The following is a 24,263-nucleotide window of genomic DNA, read 5'->3' on the forward strand; positions in this document are numbered from 1 at the left end:
CAGTTTGTCTTTTTATATGGATTGATCAATAAAGCATTAAAGAATGTATATTGCCAGTAAACATCCCCTCTACCTTTTTTCCTTAGAAATGTGATTTCACAAAAGCAGTTTATTTGGTCCTTTCAATAAAGAGCCTGCACTTAACTAATTTGTGAGCAGATAAAATGTGCAGGAAACATATGTTTGCCAGGAAGTTTTTCTGTAATCAAAATGCTCAGCAGGACAGAAACAATGGGTTTTTTTCCTCATTAGGTGTTAATCTTCTTCCATTAAAAAAATAAAAAATTAAAAATTGGCATACAGCACTGATTAATATACACAAGCATGAGTGAATCAGAGGCAGCATATGTTGCATTAGGTAATAGTCGCTTATTTGAGTTAATGTTGAGGTTGTGCTGCAGGCCAGCCCAGGCACCAGAAAGGCCTTTGCAGTCAGGGAGCGTTCTGGGCGCAGACAGCAGGAGCGGTGTCAGCCAGGGCACCTTTGCCTTGGAGCAATCAGCAGGAAGAGGAGGAATGCTGATTTCAGCTGCCGGAGGACAGCCGAACAAAATAGGCTTGTTCGAGGTAGGGTAAGACAAGCAGCAGGTTTAAGGCTGGTTGAGAAAATTGGGAATACTCATGCGGAATTGCATTGGAGATACAAAGTTTCATGTGACAACAGTAATTATTGACAGAGCCACATACTTAGGTCTAAAAAACTCTGGAATGATGTTGAAGCATTCAGATGCCGGTTGTTCACACTTCCATCCCGTGGCAGTGCATCTGTTTATCGGGAATTATCTCCTGAATGTAAATGAATTTCAGTCCTAAGTCATTGCACCTGTTGCCAAGAGGCATTTATTCCAATCACTTGCCTAAAGCGAAGGGAGTTATTGCTCGACGTTTTATAGCTCCAAAAAAAAAGCTGTCGTTTCAAAATCATTTGTTCAGAGAGGAGAAAATGGAGCAAAACAGTTCATTTTACCCTAAGCACTGCTATTTGGCAGTATTCACATTTGCACGGCACAAAGCTGCAATATTGATTTTTCGCTTACAGGGCCTCCCACAAGTTCTTTCTTCGATTGTCAGGATTGCAAGATGGATTGAATTACACTTTGCTTGTTGATACACTTATTTTTTCTTTGGTGATAGGAAAAAATTACAAATAAAGCTTCAGCATAAAGATCATAGCAGCTCTGCTAGTGGACTTTGAATTTATTTATTTTATTTAGTTAAAATTCTTTCTGCACCACAGAGATTCCTCAGAGCAGCATTCCTACCTAACGCACGCTGCATTGTTTTGCTTTATTGCTTGCTGCTTTTGCAATGTAACACCTACATTGCAATCTCAGGTGTGTCCTCTGTTGCCTGCAAAGTGATCTAACCTTGCTCTAACATTTTTAATGTTTGTCCTAATACAGAACTTCTTGCGGATGCCTGCAGGGGGAAAAACTGCAGGATAAAACACATTCGTAGTCATTACAGCAGTTGCCATAGATGATGAAGTAGGATTTGCAGGCTGCTGATTTCTCTGTAGCAAAACTGCAGAGGTCTTGTGTTTGAATTCAGAGTGTTTCCTAGCAGAAGTGGAGCCTGTGCTGCAGGATCCACAGGAAGGGTCAGTGCTGGTCACAGGGAGCTGTGTGTGGGTTTGTCAGCCCTGGCCCCATAACACGCCCCAATCCTGAGCTGCTGCTGCACACAAGCCAGTGACCTCAGCAGCTGTACCCCATACCCCTTCCCTCCTGTCCTGGTGCAAACACCTCTTTGGACAGCTGTAAGTGCTGTTCCCCTTCTTGCTGATGGAAATTCAGAAAGTTTGGGAGGGGTGGACTCCCCCAGCCAGGCCATGGTGGTGCTGCAGGCCACGGAATCCCTGCGGAGTGCAGGAGATACAGGCACCATTGCTGCCAGCTGGAGGGATGAGCGTCCTGGGGATGGCATTGGATCTGACAGGAGCAGTAGGATGGCAGTGACTAGCAGCGTTATATTTGGTCCCACCATGGCTGTTGTGATGGTAATTAATCAAAGGAGTTGCTGTATTCACGTGTGGTGGGGACCCTGCCTGTAACCCTCCCTGTGCCCACTTCACGCCCTCACTGAGCTGTGAGTGACTTCTGTCTTCATTGTATTAATTTGCTGCATGGGAGGAACATGCAGGCTATTAACGTGATGGATTCGTGGTTTAGCTCTTTCCAGCTTTCAGCCCATGACACCTCAGCAAGCCTGTAATAGTAGTGTTTGTTATTGCTCATGGTATGTGCAGCTAAACTGAGGGCCGGGAGTGAATCTGAGCTGGAGCCTGATGCTTTCCACAGCACTGTGGCCCCTTCCTTTATTAACAAACACTGGAACACTCTGGCAGAGTTACAGTACTGGTTTCCTGTAGGATATGGTTCCACAAAACAAAAAGGCAGACCTGGGCTCTGGTCACTGGGCTCTGGCCAGCTGTTCTCCTTGAGGCTGGGCAAGTTCATGCCCAGTCAAAGATAAAGCCCTCAGGGGCCTCCTCAGGTGCCTGCAGGAGAGGGAGGTGAGGGTCAGACAGCCCCTGGCCCAAGTTTTCACAGGTTGTACAAAAGCTGCTGCAAGGGGGAGGCAGGGATATGCAGGTAGAGGAGGGCTGGATGGGAAGATGGTTCTGGCTGTCAGGGAGCCACATCCTCACGCTTGTGTGGTCATTATAAAAAACTTCTGCCATCCTAAGAGATAATCATCTGCATATAGCAGGAGTTTTAATCTACAGAATTCAGTAGAAAAAGTGATAGCCTCTGGTTCATGGGAAAATTTACTATCAAGGGGTTATCTAAAGCTGTTCTTGATTTTTTAGGTACTTGCTTCCTTGCTTCTTCCAATGCATCATCCTTTTAAAGAAAAGTTTATTTTCTTCACTTTCAAAGAACTACAGAGCTCCAGCTTTCCATACTTAGCAACTATTTCTCTTTGCTGTCACAATTGGTCTCCAGCAGCCTGCAGAGAAATATTACTGGCCTTGTGTTACTGTATTATGAAGACATTTTTAAAAATTGGAAATTCTCCTGAAAACTTGTGATTTACTATTTTAAACAAATAGGTTTTTAACACCGCTGTAATACCCAGCTTGTCTTTTAAAAGTCACACAATTGTATAAGAAACAGAAATACAGTTTAATAACAATCCATCAGTAACTGTGTACAAGAAACTGTAGTATACAGATAGTTTTATTCTGATGTAATATATTCTTTTGCATTAAGAAATGTCTCTAAAAGACTAAACATCTGGATGAATAGCTGAACTTTGTTTTGGTTCTAAAGTATTTTATACTGCTTAATTGGAGAAGTTACTTATTTTTAGGAATCCCATAAAGCAAAAAAAAGTTAAAAATTTAAATTCTGTGAAAGGTATCATTTTTATGAGAGATGGGGAGATTTTATGCAGTACACATCTGTGATTTGTACTGATAATTTCTGTATTTGTTTTAAAATCCTATCTATACATAGTTAAATTTATGTAAAAGGCACAGTCAGGAACACTGGAGTTCAACTAGCTGAAGTGTCAGCATGTACATTGGATCATGTCCATGCTGAGGTCACAAAATAACTAAGCAAAAGTAACTGGCTCTTCCCAGAGAAAGGGAGACACAAAGTAAAAAAGACTAATGAAGTTAGAAGTTGGAACTATGGCTTTGGGCTTTTTTGTGGTTGTATTGTTTTCTTTTTTAAAATCACTTCTGCAAATCCTGCCTGCTCTGCTGCTTCCCACTTCCAGACACAGCCTGTCTGTGCCCAGGGAGTGGAGACAGAAGCAGAGAGAAAAGAGGTGGGAACTGGAAGGTGCAGTGTAGCCATGCAGACAGGCACCACTGTCTGCCCTGCCCAGGATTAGAGGCAGTGAAAAGGAATTTCCTCTTTTCCCAGATAAGGGACACAGCAGCCGTGATGTAGGCATGTGACAGTTCCATGAAAGATGCCTCACTTAACGTGGTACCAGGTCAAACTGTGTAAAGGTGCTCTTCCTTTGGCACACGAGAGTTAGTGCTTGTGTGGCTGAAAAAGGAGAGTCCAATTCAGTATATCCTCCAGGCTCAGCCCCGTTCTGTCCTTGTTTTGTCCCAGGTTTCAGCCGAGCAGCGCTCCCATTTGGCTTGGTGAGGAGGGAGCTCTCCTGCGAAGGCTACTCCATCGACCTGCGGTGTCCGGGCAGCGACGTTATCATGATAGAGAGCGCCAACTATGGACGGACAGACGACAAGATCTGTGACGCTGACCCCTTCCAGATGGAGAACACAGAGTGCTTCCTTCCAGACGCCTACAAAATCATGACACAAAGGTAAAAACATGCGTATCGTGGTGAGGACTAAAGAGGAAAAATGCCTGCATTAATACGGAGAGGTATATACTTTAAAAAACATTGAGTTGTAATTGCCACTTTGCTACTCAGGTAGTATTGTTTCTATCTAATAACATTTAAAGGAAATTAAAACTACCAGTTGCAGTTAGAGGTTTGGGGGTTTTTTAATTCTGTAAACAAACATTAAAAAGCAGAAAGACAACGTTCTGAACTTCAAGGAAAATGAAACAATTCAGTTATTTGGAGATTCCCCATCTCCTTGTTTTTCAAGAGGTCAAACAGCCCTGAGAATGTTTCCAAATGGCTGCTGTATTTTTCAGTAAATGCAGTAATTCCCTGCCGTAGTTGCTAACAGTAGTTCCCTCCAATGGAAAATGTCAGAATGATTACATGCCAGGATGATTATATGTCATTATACATGTGTGTACAAGCATACATGTGCATATAAGCACAAGTTAGTGACAGTTCTTGACATTCAGAGAAAACAGAAGAACCAACCAAGAATCATAAAATCATTTAGACTGAAAAGTACTTTTAAGGTCATTGAATCCAACCATTAGCCTGGTGCTGCAAATTCCACCTCTAAATCATGTCCCCAGCTGCCAATAAAAGTATTTTTGTTACAAAAGGTGCATGAGTGGTGCACCTTTTGATTCATAGAGAGTCCTGTGCTAAAGGCTGTGTACAGGCAGCAGTCACCTACTGCTGCCAGTTGTGGAAATGTCAGCACAAATCAGTCACTGGCATTGCTACTGGCTTAAACCAAAAGCCTGAATGAGTTTGGGATTGGTTGGAAGTGTTCCCTCCCAGTGTCTTTTTACTAGGATGGAGAATCTGATCAAAAAGGGGATGGGAATAACCTGGAAGCTTTCTGGTGCAAGTACACAGATGTGTCAAATTAAATATGCCAGTTGTCCTGCCTTCTTCTTCTGTTCTGTTCAAACATGGTAACGCTTAGTAACATGGTCACCTCTTAAAAATAGTCTTCCTTTCTGATTTACCGATTCACTTGAGTTGTCGTGAGTAGGACTCTTAAAATTTTTTATCATTTTTATGTGAATATGCAGATGTTTTCTAGTTATGTAGTCAAATATTTGGGCTGGATCTCAGGCTTAAATTTCAAATGCTGCAGGTAAATTGAGGGTATTCAGTCTTTTATTTCTTGTTCTGTGTTGAACCTGTGGCTTGTTTTGTGATCAGTAAGGGAAAGGCTCCATTACTACACTACTAAAAAGGCAATATAACTTCTTTAAATCATGTTTGAATTATCTTCTTGTGGTTCTAGTTCGTAGTTGTTAATTAGATAAGCCAGATTTCCATCGAGACTGCAGCAGTGTCATCATCCTCTAATCTGTCAACTCCCTTTGAAACCACCTTCAATTGCTTTTGTAAATGTAGTGCTGCTCTGTAGACTTCCTTGTTGTGTAAAATGCATGTTGTGTTTTGATCAAAGTCTTCCTTATGTTCACTGCAAATATACAGATTAGGATAGTCAGAGATAAATGTAGAGGCACAATCTTGCTTGATGTGACATCAGACTGTTACTGAAAAGCTGAAATTTAGATCTTTCCATTTCAGTTAATCAGCTGTAAATTTCTGATAGCAAAGTGTACATTTGGACTTCCCCCATCTTATGCTTTATTCAACATTAAAATAAAGTTGTGATCACGTGTAGGACATTGGTTCAGATTATCCATGCTGAAAGAGTTCTTCATTTTGGTTCTCTTTTTTTTTTTTGTCTGAACAAATGGCAAAGATCATTTGACACTTTGCTTTCTATTTTTGTCTGACATTTATACCAATTTGGAAGTTTGCTTTCATAGTTTTCTTTCTTAGATCCTGTCATTAAGTAGAAAAGATGTCTCTTGTCTTGCTTAATCTTTTCCAAAATTGCTCAATTTGTGCCACATTGCAAGCATAGAAGAATGTTGCAAATTTCTTATGAAATACTAAAAGTTCTTATGTCTCATTTATTTATAACTGCATCGGTGATTGTAATTTTTTGTTGTCTCAGGCAAATTGTTGTTTGGTACTCAGCACGTCCTTGATCTGATATATAAAAGTAACACATCGGCTGTATTTTGATGGTAGCAGTTGCATAGAAAAATCTAAACTGAAGGACTATCAGGTTCATTGGTTCTCCTTATTTAACTGGTTACAACTTTCAATGACAGTAAAATCTTTTCTTCTCTACCTTTAGAAAAAAAGCAGCAATAGTTTCTCGATTTCTACTTAAAATCTTTCAGTGTTTACTTTTCAGGACCTGTTTTTATCACTTCAGTCAACCGTGTCACCACTGCATTTGACCACTCAATTCCATTTAGAGGTGCAGTTAAATGTAGTTCCACAGCAATTGTTAAATACTCATTATTCATTTGCAACATTAATCCACAGCTTTTGCACAGCAACTACATTTACTGCAATTACAAGGTGAAAACACTAGCTTAATGAGATCAATACTGTGAAATCTGAAGATTGAAAAATAAGATGAGGTTTCCAGTTTAACACAAAGCTGTGTAATCACGTGCCCTGCTCCCCTTCCAAAGAGTTTGAGACAGTAGCACGCAGACCTTGCCAGTATCCACTGATGCATCAGCTCCTCTTTCTCAGAATGAGCTGCTACTTAATCTTTTCCACCTCACCCTATTCTTTCTTTTCAGCAGTTCTCAAAAGATTTTTAACTTAATGCATTCCTAGGAAGCCTGACTAGAACACTAATGACTTCATTGCTTTGCTTTCACCTTTGTAAAGTAGTTATTAAATTTTTAGTCCCTGATTGAAATTACATCCCAATTATTCCAGAATAAAGTCTTTCAGATGTATTTAGATTCTATGTAAACTTCAGACTGGCATGGTTGAAATTAAAGCTTTGAAGAAAGAGACTAGACCTTTAGAAAATCCTTCTCCACTTTCACACTTCTCTGATAATTAACCCCAGCGTTTGCATACCATCAACTTTGAGAGATTCTACCACATGCTGCAGTTCAGTACAGAAATAAGCTAATTTCTGGAATATTTGGTGAGCAAGTAGCGTAAGTGAGTGCAGAGGACCCACGTTTCAGGCATGTTTTAGTTCTTAAAACAGTCAAACTCCTCTGTGCTCTGCTGTCCTTTAGCAGAGACAAATCTCCTCTGTTTCCTTTTCATTTAAAAATAAATTAAATGAACAGGGAAGCAGAAGATGCAAAGCAGCCTGAGGAAATTGCTCTAGTTGTTTGCTCATAAAGTGCATTTGTGTAGCTGTAGCAGAAACTGTCATGAAACTTTGAAGTTGTTAGGGCTAATACTGCTCTTTATAGGCTTGGCAGAGATTTGAAAATTAACAGCATAAAATTTACTTATGACCTTGTATTATCCATTTCTATGGCAAGTGGATCGCAGGTGGATCTTGTGAGTTCTGTTCAAACTTGGGTGTTTATGAACATTTTCTGTCTCCAGTGTCTCCCACAGTCTGGGACAGAGGTTTTTGTTAGACAAGCACTAAGGATTACCACATAGAGTTGGGGGTCTGTCTTATTAGCTTAAAAGAATAACAGATATTTAATAGATATTTCTAAAAATGTACTTGAAATATATTTCAAATCAAAGGTCTCTTCTGTATGTAATTTTGTAGTGGAATAATAAGATGGTAAGATGGATTCTTGCATGCTGGGACCATTCTTTTTGAATTACAATTAGGAGTTGTTTTGTAGGAATCATTTTTCCTAGTCCTAAATTTTTTGTATTAATGAGTAAAACTAGACCTAGTACTTTGAATTTTTTTAATTGACTGTGTATTTAAATATATACTTGGATGGTGTGGCAGATAATAATTTGGAATAATATAATTTTAAATCTTGATAAACCCCATATTTTAAAAAAGACAGGTCTGTTCCAATCTGTACACCTTATTTTTAGTAGTTATAACTACAAGCAATTGTAGTTATAACTCAGAATCTGTAGAATCGTTCACTTAGATGTAAAATTCAAACATTTACTTTTGACAGCCAAATTAATGATAAGTAATGTTAAGTTCAGAAGGAAAACACTGTTTCCCTTATAATACAGGCTAAAATACTGTGAATTTTTAAATAGAAACTGTATGTTCTCTGGTCTGATATTGAGAATATTGTTATAAACACCGAAGAGAAGAAAATTCAAAATGTTTAAACTTCTTTTGCAGACCATGTAAACATCTCTTTTAAAAGAAAGTAGTCTCACAGCTGGGATATTCAGATTTTTGATCTGCAACAGAAAGGCAGTTACAGCAGTTCTGCACTGAAATAGCCTTTAAATTCTATTTTCACTTACAATTTATACTATAACTGTGGCTTTTGTGAACTTTACATCTTTGCTAAGCATATTTAATCAGTATAATTTTGCTTTCTAAATATGCACAAACAAGGCAAACCTCATTTAACATAGGTAAGCTTGAACATAAAAATATGTCAGGTATAATAGATGAACTTAGGCAACTGTAATTTTTTTAGATACTCTTCCATTTTAAAACATTGCTGCAGAAAAGGATTAAAAGAGGAATAAATCCTCTTCAGCAGTGTTTGTTTTTTCTGTTGCATCCATCCTGTCCTATCTATAGCACGAGCAACACATGTTCCTTCAATTACCACGTCCATCATGGCACCAGTGACGAGTTCACGCCTGGGTTTTTGTTACCATGAACTTTTCTCACGTGGCAGTGCTCGTAACCTGTTATGTCCATCATCCCCCTGCGAGACAGCTGCGCTTCAGCACAGCTTTTCAGAGTGTCAGCAGCGTGCCCCTGCCCTGCTGAGTGACCAGGGAACAAGCACCATAGCCATTCCTCCTCCCAAGACTTATTTTTCTTATTCCATCCCATGGGCAATCGGAAGACTGGAGATGTCCATTCTTTTCCATCTATTCGCACGTCCAAGAAATAGGTCATATATGGGAAAAATCCTATATATAAATGAGTGAGACGTTTTTGAAAGAAAACAAAATGATTCCAGGGAAGACTCATCTCTCAAGCCCTCTCTCCTGTTCCTGCTTGTCAGGTCTGCAGAGGAAGCACTGTCACACCGTATTAGTGTCCTTCCAAATGAAAACAAGTTTGGTCTGTTCCATAATGTGAGTGGATAAAGCAAATCTTCCACTGGACTGCAGGCTTGGGTGGACACTGGGTAAAATCTAGAACTGAAGAATCTCATTCATCCTAGCAAAAAGGAGTAGTCAAAAAGGAACTCGGCACAGGGTGCTTTGCTGGTAGAACGCAGAACCTGCTGTGGGTCACTGCAGACCTGAGTTTCAGCCTGTGCAGGACTTCCAAAGAGAGGCACTTCAGAGCCTCTTTCAAAAACAGTTCCCTCAGACAGGGCCGAGGGCTGATTTAACCTGCAGCACACTTCAGATGGGCATTTCTTGGTATGACTTACAGCCTTTTTCATAGGCTGGATTTTATCCTTTGCCTTTTGGAGCTGCCTGTAATTGAGGTAATGGCACACTGCACGTCGGGGGTCTGCCAGGCTTAGGCAAGGGCTCTGCTGACCCCTGCTGCTATCCTTGCTTTTTCCCTTGCTTTTTCCCTTGCTTTTTCCCTTGCTTTTCCTTCTGCAGCTGAAGGTTGCCTCTCTTTGCTATAGATACTATCAGGTGAAAAGTGTTTTCGAGTAAGAGGTACGCTTTGCCTTTTTCTGCTCTCTGCATGTCTTTCCTTTTTATGCCAGAGAAATCCCAGTGCTGATGACAGGGTAGCGCAGGCTGTTGTGGATGGGGTATGTCCTTGGAATCTGCACACATCCGAAGTTCTGTCGTTCTGATGCTGATCACAAACGAGAACCTTTTGCTCTGGCATGCCAGCGCTTTCTTTCCAGCTTGCTTACAACTGCTTCACAAAACATTTACTGTACAACATTATCAACATTAGATGTCTTTTTCGTAAGCACCCTTTTAAAATGAAGACTTCTATTAATCTGCAATAGGTCTTAGTACAGCAGTCAACCCTGTGACTATTTTGATGTAGCAGAAGCTTAAAATGCTCTTTATTGTGAAACTAAGCTTTTCACAATACCGAGCTGTGGCCACACTGATGTTTGTTTTGCTTTCTATGTGTTAGTCACAGGATTTAGCTATGACTGAAATACAAAGAAAAAGGCAGAAATACATGTAGATTGTTTTAATGAACAAGGCATAATCACAGAGCCTGGAAAGTTCCTGGAACACACTGCATTCCTTGGTGTTATTACAGCAGAAAACAGTAATACCCGTGACTGAGAAGAACCTTTTCTGGCATTGTATTTTCACTATCATTAATGCTTAATATGAAAGTAGTAGGTCTAGTTTTACTCATTAAAAATAGGGAGTTTTATTAATGGGCTTGTGGTATCATGGCATTACTTAGTAAATTAAACACAAATCCTCATTTTACGAGGTTCTTAGCAGTCAGGTGAGGGGAAATAGCTGTCAGTGGTACTTGATCATCATTTTGCAGTGTGTTCTATTTTAATTTCCTGCAGAAGAAATTTTACTATACACGTGCAAACACATTACACACGGGCAGGAGGCTGTAGTCACGACATTGGACAGGCTACAAAAGAAACAACAAAAGGATTGTTCATACAACTAATTTAAAATTTAGATTTAGTTTACTTCAAAAAATATGGGATTCATTATTTTACTAGGGTGTAGCTTGATATTCTATTTAGCGTTTTCATATCTTATATTCAAGTAGTTTTCTTCCTTTATGATTGGCTAAACCACAATCAAATTCTTCTTAAGTCAGCGTATCTGTTATCTGGCAGGATCACACTCATCAGTCTTTCCTTGCTATTCATGGGGTGAAAATAAATCTAACTAACCATACATATATATACATAAAATTTTAAGTATTATATGCTGTTGCTTGTGCATTTGAGCATCATACAAAATACGTGCTTCAGCCTGTGATTTTTCTTGTGGTTGTTTTTCTGCTTGCTGAAATTGGCTTTACTAGGTTTGCACACTGTTTAGCCCAGTTAATCCTATACTATATGTTTTGGGGATGTAATTAACTCTCTTAGTAATTTGCTAATTTTTTGAGAAGTTGACTGAGACAACATTGCTTAACCTTCAGCACCTTTCAGTTGAATGTGGTGTCCTGAATAAGTTCGCATGGATTTTACTTGGTTTTCATATTTCTAGTCTAGCCAATATAACCTTCTGGTTCAGTTGCAGTCAGAACTTTATTATTAAAAAGTTCTGATTTACTTATATATTGCTGCACCAAATTTAGTTCATATAGAATAATAATGTAATAGTTGAAGCCTATTAATTCCTCCCACCCCAATAAAACTTCAGTAATACTTAGCCAAAACAGCTACATTATCTGATAAGTTGATTTAGGACTTTATACATGTGTTCATATAGCCATTTATCTCAGCCCTTTCTGAGGAGACCTTTATTAAGCTGTGATGACTGCTGAATATGAAATGTAACCAAGATTATTTTTTTATTCAAATATAATTTAAATATTCATCAAAGAGGAGTTATGCTTGAAACTGACAGAGACTATTAACATCAAAAAATATAATTAACTGCACTGGGTATCATGAAGCAGAGTTAGCCAAATAGCCGAGAGGTCTAATTGCTCTGGAGTCTGAGAAGCAATAGTTTTATTTTATACTGTTACTGTGGAATTAATAGTGATGTGGTTTCCTATGTGAGGCAATTAAAAGCTGCCTGTTAAGGTTCATTGCACTATAGGAAATCTGTTGAATATCACTTAGTAAACAGAACTGACATGGAAAAGGTACATGAAGATGGGCAGAGCAGGGTATAGATCATAAATTAGGACAGATTAATATGAATTAAATATATGTAAGTAAATTATAAGTACTTTCTAGTGTTAAAAGTCAGCAGTAGCCATAAAAGTAAAAAGTTTTCATTAGTAACACAAAGGAAATAGAATTTAAAGATTATTACAGTGAAGATGTTTAATTCAGAAGAAAGAAATAGAAGAGTAACATGGGTTTAAAAATTAAAAACTATCTACAGAGTAGTATGGAAATTAGCAGATCTCATATTCTGTAAATTTCCTCCTGCCACAGAATAATCTTCTACTTACAATAAAAAGAACCTCTGACCTTTGTGGCTCAATTAAGCTTTTAGTTGTATTCAACAAGAAAAATCTTCTTTATTGAATCCCATAGATTCTGCTGTGTCCAGGGTATCCATTCTAAAAAAGGGTGGTCATATTCATGATATTTTGACATTAATGAGGTTGCTGAAATGGAAGAGTTTAAGGATCAAAGATACATGCAATGGTGGTATTTTACAGCATTTCTCTTTTTTTTCTCTCTAATAACAAAATTGCAATTTAATTGCTTAATAAATGGACCATGATTACTGAAAGACATAGATAATTTCCTTCTTTCCATTTCTTCATCTCCATATTGCAGGACAATAATTAGGAAAAATACTACTGCCACAAATGAAAGAAGTTTTTGGGTTTTTTTCCTTCGGGTAATAACTGTGAATGAAAGGAGTTTGCACGTGTGTCCTTTGGTATGATACTCAGCTTCTATGGTTTTTAAGAAGCAATTTCAACAACTGATGTCATACTTAAAATAAAATACAATAAAGTAGAATAAAATCACACGAAGAATTCAACTAGAATTCCTGCTTTATATAAAGATTGGCTTCCTGTTTCATACATTATTTAGCAGGCTTACCCTGTTTATATCAGTGACATAAGAGTGCGTGCTACTTTCTCAGAAGAGCACTGTCTTTGCCGCTTCACAGCACAGTGCCTTGTACTCCCAGGCTTGCACATGGTGTTAGCAGATATTTAAAGCACTTCAGCTTAACATTTTATAGGTCATGATGAACTGAGCCTATAAAACAAGTTACTGCAATGAAGTTAATGCAGTCTTAGGAGTGCTACATAGACCGAATACTCGCTATTCAGGATATTTTTAGCCCACTGTAGACATATCAATCGGAAGGAAAGGTTCTTACCACGAGGAATTTCTTTCCATGTCAAACCTGATTTACAATACACTTACAGTACTGAAGCTTTACTACAAATTTACTATTGAAAGCCATGTTTTTCAGGTTTACCCATAATACAGTAACTATAGGAGCCTTTGAATTTAAAAATGTTCTACTACATACACACACACACGCAAAACAGAAAAAAGAGAAGAGATTAGGCAGAAAAATCATTTCCTCGGGCAAGCTGCTCTGACCAAAGTCATGCACTTTGAACACCTTGGAGGAAGAAGTCTTACTCCTTCTCAGTGACACCAGCTTGTACAATGTTTCATCTGGCAGGATGAGTATGTTGCTGTTGTAGGTGCAAAGGCATCTCTATTCCTTTCTTAGTAGTAATCTGTGATCTTAGACCTAACTGTTCATTGCTTCTCAGATACTTTGTTCTTGTGACATATAGCTATATAATACAAGGAGCAATTTGGAAATGTATTTAATATACACCTTTTTGCAGCACTGTAAAATTGTTTTGCCATAACTCAAGAGTTTGTGCTCTGTCTGTTAAATACTTTCTCTTAGGCTGAATTGTAAGTGTAGCAATAACGTGACAGTTCTGAACCCATAATCTTTGCCTGTTTACTGAATTTATTACAGACACTGAGTTCGACTGTACTGTTACACTCATGAAACTGTAGGTGTTTTCTCATCTAGGATGGAGCAGCAGTGATATTACTTTCAGTATATTATTCTGGTGCCAGCATCACTGGTGGGTATGAAAAACATAATTTACTTTGTGTATTTAGCTTTCTTGGATAATTTTGCTGCCTTTGTGACGGAGATACAGCAAAAGAACACCTCCTGCAGTCACATTTAAAACAGGAGCACTTTGGGTAATGTACTGTAGACAGAACATGTATGAGTTAGAGCTCACTTATCGTGAATGCCATCAGCAGTGCCTTGTTGCTTTCTTATCAGCCACTTCCTGCTGTCAGCCCAGTGCTTATTTCAATAGTAAAGGATTTGCATCAAATGTAACACAGTATTATGTATGGCTAACATGTGGTTTTTAATTGTGCAGGCACATGAGACTCCTTCAGTGGTAGACAGTTTGATAAAAGGATTAGATCATGAATATTTTTGACACAATTAAAGATTAGCTGTGCACTGACAAAGTGAAGCCAGTGTATTTTCTGATGTGTGTTTTACGGTGGTGAATAAGCTTGGCTTGTGTAAAAACCAACTGCAGAACAGACAGGATTTTTGCCTGTGGGAACAAGCAAACCGAAGCAGTCCCCTAAACTTCATTGGGTTCAAAACTGGGAGTTCCAGGAACCACAGAGTGCACAGTTCAAATCAGTAACTTAATCCCTTAACTTCAGATTGCAAAGAAAAAGTGGGATTGTGCTTTCCAAGTTAGAACAGCATACTTCTGCAGGGGAAGTCCTACACCTGGAAGCCCTGCACGCTTTCCAGATGATAATTAGATCCAGACATCACTGTGGGTAATGAATAACAGTGCTTTTGTGACAGGCAGAAAAAAAGAAAGTACTTGTAGTGAGGACTCTCAGACACATTTTAATAGGAAATGACACCACTGTTACAGAGTTGATTAAAGATCTACCAAGGGACAGCACTTCTGGAAAAAATCAGCAGATGAAATGAGAAAAGTTGTAATTTTATTATTAGTTATCAGTTAAATATGCGTAACTTTAAGGCCATGAAATCTGCAGTAAAAATGATGAGGAAAAGGACTGTACCTTTTTGCTAGCAGATTGCACTTTTATAAATCTCTTCAAATACCAAATTGTCTTTTGCCTCTTGCTCAGCATTTTGCTCTGGGTTCTGTTGAGCTATATAAATGAGTCACTCTGCAGCCCTATGGAGTTGTGGATATGCAGCAGTGGGCACATGGCCTCTGTTGATGAAAATGATAACCCAAAAAGGGGATAATTCCCCAAGGCAAGTTTACAAAAAACAATTTATTCTTTTTCACTCTGTAAAACTCATCTTACATGCAGGATCTCTTGCATTATTACAAACTCTAATCCTCTGAGTGGGTAATTAACAGACCAGAAAAGCCATTTGTGGAAAGAAAGAGCCATAAGGGTGAAAAATATTTCTCTGCTGAATGATCTTTAAGGAGTAAATAATTACAAGAGTGAGAGGTTTGGGATGACCAATCTAAATCTGAACATAATTGGGATGAACACAGTTTGGAAATTGAAGCAGTTGGCATGTGCAACAATTCTCATTTCAGAAGACTAATTAAATATTTAAAAGCCCAAAACCCCTCACTATTCACAGAAAAAATAACCTGCCACAAAAGGGTCTGTAACTTTGCAGATAATTAGGAAGGGTTATAGTGGGGAAAATCACGGATCAGCTCCAAGGTTCTGCAAGGTCACGTCTTATTATGGTGTATCTTTTATATGGTCTGATAACAAGATCTTGCTAATTTAATCTAAGTAGGGCATCCCACAGCGATTTCCCATTTCCCTTGTTAAAAATATGATCATTTTTCCATATGCCGACTGCAGTAGGTGAACATTTTTATAAATAATTTCTCCTAAATGATACAGGCTGTAATATTTTTAATTATTCAAGGTGAACGCATGGGTTAAAGTTTAGTTAGGGTTGCGCCCACTCCATGTCCCATCTGAAGTTGTCCTCTGCCTGCCTGTTGCACAGGGAAACCAAAGGACTCTCTGGAGTCCGCCTGTCTCAGTGGCCAATGCTGTAAATGACTAAATCTTAATTTCCTGTTGGAGGCAAAGTAGTCTTTTGTTGAGTGTGCATTTCTGTAAGCAGAAGAGCGGTGTTAAACTCAGGAGACCCATAGTGAATCAAGCTGAATTTGCATTGTGCAGATCTGGAGGTCTGCTGGAAGTGTGAGCATTGAAAGCCTTCTTTCACTTCTTCATGAAGACTTCTGTTTCAAAAGCTGCAGTAACAAATCATACCTGTCATCTAAAATACCTTATTTTAGTAATTAAAGTGGGTGATTGTTAAAAATGTATTTCAGATCAGGGCAAATTAACGTGAAGGATAAGGCTACATATTTTCAATATTGTAATTCTTCAAGTTACTCATTTAATAATGACTCAGAAGCCGCTTAAGTTACATAACTTTTGACTCCATTATGAATATGCTGCATGCCAAGCCATGGATAAAATAGATCAACCATGCTGCAAAAAAAGAATTCTAAAGGGTTTTTACTCTTATCCTATGCTCTCTGCCTGGTAGTCTCTTCTCCTGCAAGTCTGTTGCAGTGTTATTCCTAAGGATCAGACACTGTGCTTCAGGATTTTCCCTTGGATTTTCTATAGCTCTGCTCTAGCACTGTGCCTCTGAAATAAATGCCCCTTCGTAAAGCTCTGGGTTTATTTAAAGCCCCACGTTTCTCCCCTGAAACCTGCTCAACACATGAGGCATGATGCTGCACTCGTGCTCATTCGGTGTGAATAATCTGTGCAAATTGCTCAGATACAACGCTGCTGCACTACTAAAGTTTTCATTAGTAAGTGAGCATAGCTGCAGGCTATTTATTTTGTCTAAATGGTGAAACGTTTAATTGGATCTTTTGAACTTATTACTTTTCAGCTGTGTGGATCTGCTTGGCTTAGTTGGTGTTCAGAGATGTACACTGCCTGTAATCCTGTGCTGCAGCTTGCACACAAATATGCATGCACGCAAATAATATGACAATTATTATGATTGTGAAAATTACTGTGAAATTTCTCCTTCTTATTCCTCGGGTGGGGTTGCATTAGATACATTTTCTCTAAAGAACAGATCTCTTCTGCTTCATACTGTTACAGGGTGTGGGTTTGCACCTACGCGGATCTCACCAGGAGATTGTTCCATTTACTTTGCACACCTCATTGCATCTTTGATACTTAGTTTTACTGTCCTTGATTTACAACGATCTCCTCACAAACTCTGATTGGGCTAGTAGGCCTTTGGAATATGTGGTAGAAAGTAGTAGAGACAGAAAAGCGAGATTATAACAGCACCTAAAAATACTGAGAGAAAGCAGGAGTTAAGTATTCTACTGGAATCCACTTTCTTTTTTCTTTTTTCATTTTTTTTCCACTCCCTGTTTTATCTGATGCTCCAGTTTCAGGTTAATGATAACCCCATAATAATAGCATTTACACCAACAAGAAAAATATTAGAACAAGGATGAACTGTAACAAGAAAAACTATTTCTGATAGCTTAGATGTGAGTAAGTGAAAAGATTCCTCATTTTAACAGTGACTGCTTTGAACTTAGAGACATGAATACTAAAAGGCAAATGGGTCATAACTAAATGTATTAAAGTTGTAAGAAGAGGTTGAAAGCAAGAAATATAGTTAAATTATTTTGCCATACAAGTCTGATACACATTCATTGATAGTGAATCAGACTGGGTAATCTAAGAAAAGGCCTATGGGAGTTGCATATTTTATGCTGTGTTTTATTGTCTATTTGGAGTTTTTATGCTTAATGCCTACCCTTAGACTCCCACAAGATTACATTGTATAAAGAAAGCACAATTAAATATTATTGCAAGTTTTTTATTGGGCAAATGGAAACAAGGCTATGATGCACTTTCTCCTACAATATTAATTATACATTATTTAGCTTCCTTATATGTGTTTACTTGGTAATTAGGAAGATTCAACAAATCATCAATATTATATTTTAAAAGAAAACAGAAAGAAAAAAGCACACTTTTTTTTTTCTCTTCCCCCCAAATACTTTTTGTCCAAATCCCCCAGAGTTATTACTGTAATGGTCACATTGCCAAGTGCATAGAAAATCCCGGGGCTGGTTCATGAATTTTCAAACCAAGCTGTAGGATGCCTCACTGCTTTAGCAGTCATAGGGGAGTCACCAATATCTAGACACAGCTCTTATGGCCAAATTCTGCTATCATACCTGCTCATATATTCCCTTTTTTTCTTTTAGATCATGAAAACTTCCAAGCACAGATCACTAAATCCATTTTCTCTTTCAGCTCGGTAAAATAGCTTTTTGCATACTTGTTCCCCTATAATAGTTTTGGGGCTTCTAACTTAAAAATAATTTTTAGAAAATCTTACAAATGAATAAGCAACGTTGTCAGTGTGTCTTCCTGGGTTTTAGAAGGCCAGCCCCAGGATTATCTATCTATCCTTAGGGACATGTGGCTCTGTAGGATGTGTGCACTCGCTCACCCTGCATGGGAAGGGTTGTGCTTGAGCACTGTGGAAACAGCAGTGATGGCTGGCCAATCCTCCTTCAAATCCAGGCTTTATAGGAAGGCAGGATTTTCTCAGCAGGTCTTTTTTCCAGGCTTAGGTTAGGCTTAAATTGCTAACTCATTAGGTCTCAGTACGTAATAATGTATGGCTTGTGAGGTGAATTTGAAACCCAGAATTTAAATACATTCCTTTTAATTTATCTGCTGTGGTATGTCTTTGTGCATACTTATGTATCAAAACACTCCTAAAAGAAAATCTCTATTCTCTATTTTATATGTAAGTTTTGTAATAAAACAGCATTTAAGTAATACCTGATGTCTTCATACACGTGTAACTTTGCATTTAACGACAGGAGCAGAGGTTTAGTGAATATACATACAAAAGCAGAACCACATCTCACATGGCAGTTGTAGACCATTAGTACAGCTGTAAAGAGAGCTGCTCACTCTGGGTAACGAGGTTCAGGAATTTTTCAGTGTAAGTCATCACATGAAGTGCATTCATCCCTTATTCCCATCCCTTTTCACGCAGACTGCAGCTCACCCAGGGTGAATAAGGAACAAGAAGACCATATGGAGTATGTGGTGCTACAGCTCGGAGTTTACGTGCCTCAAGTGGTGTTTAAGCAGGTTGCTGCAGGCAATATGCAGGAACATGCCGTCATGCTGGCTTTTAAGTATTTAATCAATATGCTGAAAGAGAAATATCATCAGAACTGACTTGAAAGTTTCAGAACATACAGAAGATAGTTTTTTTAATGTATCAACAGTGTTATGAAAGAATAATTTTACTTACTAAATGTGGGTTTATATTGTATCTTTTATTTTTTTTTTAATAGTGAATTACATGTGGCTGTTTGCTGTGTTTGCATTTCACCTTACTTAAGGAAACACTGCATTCACAGAAATGCAGCATTAGGAATACCCAAAATGATTTTTCTGGCTATACATTATTCCATATCCTTTTCAAAATAGCATGATGTTTCTTTTATGTCACTATCTTTGTCAAAGTGGTGTATGCAAAACAAAAGCATTTGAAGGATAAATTGCAATGTGGATGTTATTTCACACATACCTTATTTTTGCAAACTGCAAGAACCACTTGTAAAGCATCTGTTGGTGTCTTTCTGTGTCAGCTGTGACTTGCCCACAAAGATGACCTCTTCCCTCAGTCAGCTGGTTTGATCCATGTAGGGCTAATGTCTTTCCAGAATCTGTTTCTCAGATCCCAGTGCTTCACTTTCTGGTCCAGTCATGATGCACTGTGTTTTTCATTTGGATGCTGGAGTATTTGTTCAAGTCCATAGATTGTGCGTTTTCAATCTTCCTTAGAACAATGGTGAATAATGGCCCTTGGCAGGAGATAATGAAATTTTCTTAATTTATATTTTCAAGCAGAAGCTTCAATTGAAAATGGCATCCTATGGCCTGCAGACATAGCTCTAGTGCAAGTTTCAGGGGAGCTGTAATAATAATGCAGTGCCAGCAGTGACGAGGCATGATAGGACAGTGAAGAAGCAATTTAAGAAAGAAAAGAGAATGTACCAAAGCTTTATTGTAGCATATCTAATGATCTGCTGAAGATTCCCAATAGCTTTGGGAGCATGACAGAAGAAACTAATGTTATCTTGCCAAAACAGAAGCCCCTGCTTAATCAGCAGAACAAGATTATTGATTAAAACACCTCGCACAACAGATTGTACATAGAATCTCATCTCCATACATTGTACATGAAAAAGTGCAATAATAAGAATAAGGCAATAATAATAATTATAAAAAGCAAAAGCAATTTGTTGGGAATTGTATAAGTCAAGATTAGAGTTGAAATACAAACAAATTATCATGGAAAATACAGCTGTCCTTATAGCTGAGCTGAGAGGATGGATGCAGCAGGGACAGGGCTACATCATGAGCAGAAGATAATAACAGCCCTGCTGGAGCTGCTTTACTTTCCTTTTTCTTTCTGTATTCATCTGAAATGTGAAGGGCCATTCCTCATTTGCACAGTCTTCTTCCTGAGGTGAAAGGAGTTCAGACATTATACTGTAACTGTTAATTAAACACTCCATTTGATTTTTAGATTACTCTAAGTGATGCATGTGCATTATGAAGATGTAACCTTTCTTCATTCATACTAAAATACGGAAGAAACGGGTGTCAGAGTACACAATTGCTCCTTGCATTCATGAGAATAATGGTAATTCCTGCATTTCCCCTTGCAAAACTGTTGTCGCTGCTAGCACAAGAACCTGAATTACCATTCTTTCACTACTACAGTTAGTCCTTTCCTAAATCGCATTTCAAAATGTAATTCATACATTACCTTTCCTAAATTAGCTGTTACTGAGTTTATACAGAATTCTTTGGCGATCTGCTGTATTTCCTTGTAAATTACAAGGTCATTGCATCATAAATCTTTGTGAATATTGTGAATTCTTCTTGAGTGTGAAGGCATTTCTCACTGTTAAATCATATGAATTTTAAGACTGTACATAACCTTGGGAAATGTCTGTATTTTAAGATATGCTGGGGAAGTATGCAGTTATGTAGATTGCAGAACACTTAAATTGTATTTAAAACCTACAGAGAACTTAAACACTAGATTGCAAACACTGAAACACCAAAGTATTTGTGATTTGTCTTCTTAAGTTTGCAGAAATTACAGCTGGTTTGTATCACACCTTCATTAGAACCATTCTAAAAGGGTTTGAATAGATGGACCAAATGAACAGTATATTCTGTACAAAAAATAACTTTGGTTGAAATGAATGAGGGACTTCCAGTTATTTGCCAGTTCAGGTTTTTGAGGTTTGGATTTTTTTTTTCCCTGATGGTATCTAGGCAAATTTTGCAAATTCCAAGGCATTTTAGTTCTAAAATATTCTTGTTTTGGAGAATCCTGTGACACAAAAGGTGCTTGCCCATTACAAAAAGGAATGGGTCACCAGATTTAAGGCTGTAACACTGCAATATCCTCTCCTTAAGCATAGTGTTTCTGAGTATAAATGTTTCTTAAAATTATGATGTTCTGCTATGGCAGTGATGAGGTAGCTTTGATAATCTGTAGCCATGTAGGATAATCTGCTGTTTAGTGCTATTTTGTGGAGAGTAGAGTCTCTTTTGTCCAATATGCCACAGATTTTGTGCCTTCTTGTCTTTAAAAAGCTCAATTGAAACCCTTACCGGTTTGTAAAATGTTTTTTTCTGCAGACAGTAGCAGAAGTATAGGCCAGTAGCTAACAGAGAAGTATCCCTGGTTTTACAGAGAAAAACAGAGCAGCAGAAAGAAGGCTTTAATTTATCCAGAAAACAAATCACAGTAGTGCAAATTCCCTGAATTACTTGTCTCAGAACTACCTCTACGAAGTTCACTTATTCTACATCTCTTCTCTGTAACCCATGAATTAGGATTGGCAGCTGCTATCATTGCTGTTGGTTTTTCTTAAAAGTCTCACTCTAATGGAAATATGACCTCTAAATATGTAAAAAATGGTTACCTGAATGTCAGCTTATTAAACTGTGACTATCCTAACCAAGTGTCTTTCATTTGAAATATTAGAAGTGTATGTAAATTACTCAGGTTTTATAAAATACAGCCAACAGTGCAGCAAAATCAGTGGTTTGAATAGGCAAACCTCCAACTTAAAGCACAAATATACTATTCATGTAGTGATTCAAGTAATTCCCCTTCTTGGGGAAGTGCTGATGGCCTGGTAGCACTGCTGTATCCTGCAGCAGTGGCAGAAATCGTTGGTTTGTAACTGGGGTCTTGGGTGAGGCCAAAGGGGGGCAAAAGGTGACCATATGCACAGCAGGTGAAGTTTTTCATAAAGGAATAGTTAAAAGTTTTTAGTGTCGTCAATTTCCTGTAAACACAACTCGGTGCCTGAAGTCTGACACTTACTGTACAAAGAAAAAACCTGCATTTTCTTCTGAATTATTATTACACGTCCTTTTGATAAAACCTAGCATGAAGCTCTTCTCAGTTTCCTGGCTGATGGCAGCATTATGAGTCTTTTACTGGGAGAAAATTATCCTGAAGAAAACAACTCTTCACAGGGAAATCAGTCCATCATTTTCCCACTGCTAAATATGACCTTGGTTAGCTTCATTCTCAAGCAATTTCTCCCAACACTTACTCATTTTATTTTGTAACAAATAAATAATTCTGTCTTAATTGCTGCTCATTTGAGTATAAAATAAAATTTTCATACAGCTCAAAGCTGTGGAAACCATCACACTGAATGATGCACTGGAAGTCTTGTAGGAATTGCTTTGGTTTCAGTGTAAGGTTTTTGCTAAAGAAACACAAACTTAAAGAAATTTGTTATAAAATCTTACATCCCAGATTTCTTCGTGCTGGTGGGTGTACCTGCAGTGTGGCACAGAAAAATCTCTGTAGAGAGGTAGTGCAGAGGCCTGTGAGGTTTGGGGCCACGTTGCCTTCTCGTGCTTCTGCAGCCTCCATCTGCAGCACACACAGCAGCACCATGGCAGGCTGTGTGTGTGGGCACTTGCAGCATGAGCACAGCAGTTTTCTCAGCAGGCTGGCTGCACATTTCAGCACCCCAGCCTGGGCCTGAAGCCCCTGGGTGTGCCAGAGTCCGTGCAGACTCTCTAACATCCTGCAGGAGCTGCTGCACTGCCTGGCTGTGCCGATGGGCTGGGAGCGGGGCACCACTGTCTGTGCAATAGCTGTGCAGGGGAGCCGGCCTCGCCCTCTGGAGAAGGGGGCAGCTGAACTCCTCACCACCTGTCCGTATCCATGGTCGTGTATTTCCAGTTAGTTCTGTAATTACGAGGCTTATGATGGTAGAAATAAGCAACTTGAAAAGAAAATATAAGAGGAAAAAGAAAAGAAGAGTTAACTGATTGAGTCAGAGAGCTTTTGTCTCTAAATTTGCTCAGCAGAGAGCCACAACATGTCCTGACTGGCTCTGTGCTACTTTGATTACTATATAAAAATGGAAGTCATTTATATTAGACTGCTTTGTGTTTGCTGTACCTTTTATGAGGTAGCATGAATTATTCTAATACCTGTTGGCACTGTGGAAAGCCACTGATACAAGGCAGGTTATTTTAGCTTGGGTTATGTGGTATTCAGGGAATATGTGAAGAAGTAGGGCAGTAGAGAGATTGATGTACAGCTGGAGTCAAAGGCTAGTCTATTACTTAAATTCAAACTTCTGTTACTCAGTTTGCTGACAAACAAAACTAACCCCTGAGAAGATCAGCCAAGCTCTTTCCCTTTTAGTCACCAAACTGCCTGACCATCTCTTTTTTTTCTTCCTCATCCTTGTCACTGTTTTCCTGTATTACATTTTGACCATCTCGTCAAGGTTAGGTGATTGTTTGTTCACTTTTAACTTACGAGCTAATATTTGTTTTTCTAGGTTTGTTTTGTTCTGGAAAAAATAATAGTAGTGTAAAATCTATTATTATTATTATTATTATTATTATTGCCCTTCAAAAATTAAGTTCAGTAGATCCTCACAATTAGAGATGTAATAAAGTTCTTTGTAAAAAAAATGCATTTTATTTCATTATTAAGCAAATGATTTTTAAGTTTCCGTCTCCTCAAAAATACATCTGAACTAATTTTCTTGCCGTTCTTCTTTTCACTGTTTTTGTTATTTTCTCAAATGGTCATTCTTTACTGCTTCCTGTAGCCTAACAGAGGAAGCTTAGAGTCCAACAATTACTCCTAAAATAATTAAAATGGAAATGCTAATGTTCTTTGTCTACAATAGCTCTTCCAACGAGAATAATTTCCTTGAATCATAAGAAAAATCTCTCTGAGATGTA

The 24,263-nt window shown here is 38.3% G+C and overlaps 1 protein-coding gene across 12 annotated transcripts in view; it reads left to right on the forward strand.

Annotated features, from left to right (window-relative positions):
* ADGRL2 (adhesion G protein-coupled receptor L2) overlaps window positions 1–24,263 on the forward strand; it is a 174,819-nt gene that overhangs the window by 99,434 nt on the left and 51,122 nt on the right. For all 12 annotated transcript variants that reach the window (XM_063407360.1, XM_063407359.1, XM_063407358.1 and 9 more), the window contains one exon: window positions 4,077–4,290. In XM_063407360.1, coding sequence (XP_063263430.1) covers window positions 4,077–4,290 — 214 coding nt within the window. The remainder of the gene's footprint in view (window positions 1–4,076; window positions 4,291–24,263) is intronic.

Source organism: Prinia subflava, chromosome 10 (genome assembly GCF_021018805.1).
Source record: "Prinia subflava isolate CZ2003 ecotype Zambia chromosome 10, Cam_Psub_1.2, whole genome shotgun sequence".
In the NCBI taxonomy this organism is placed as follows: Eukaryota; Metazoa; Chordata; class Aves; order Passeriformes; family Cisticolidae; genus Prinia; species Prinia subflava.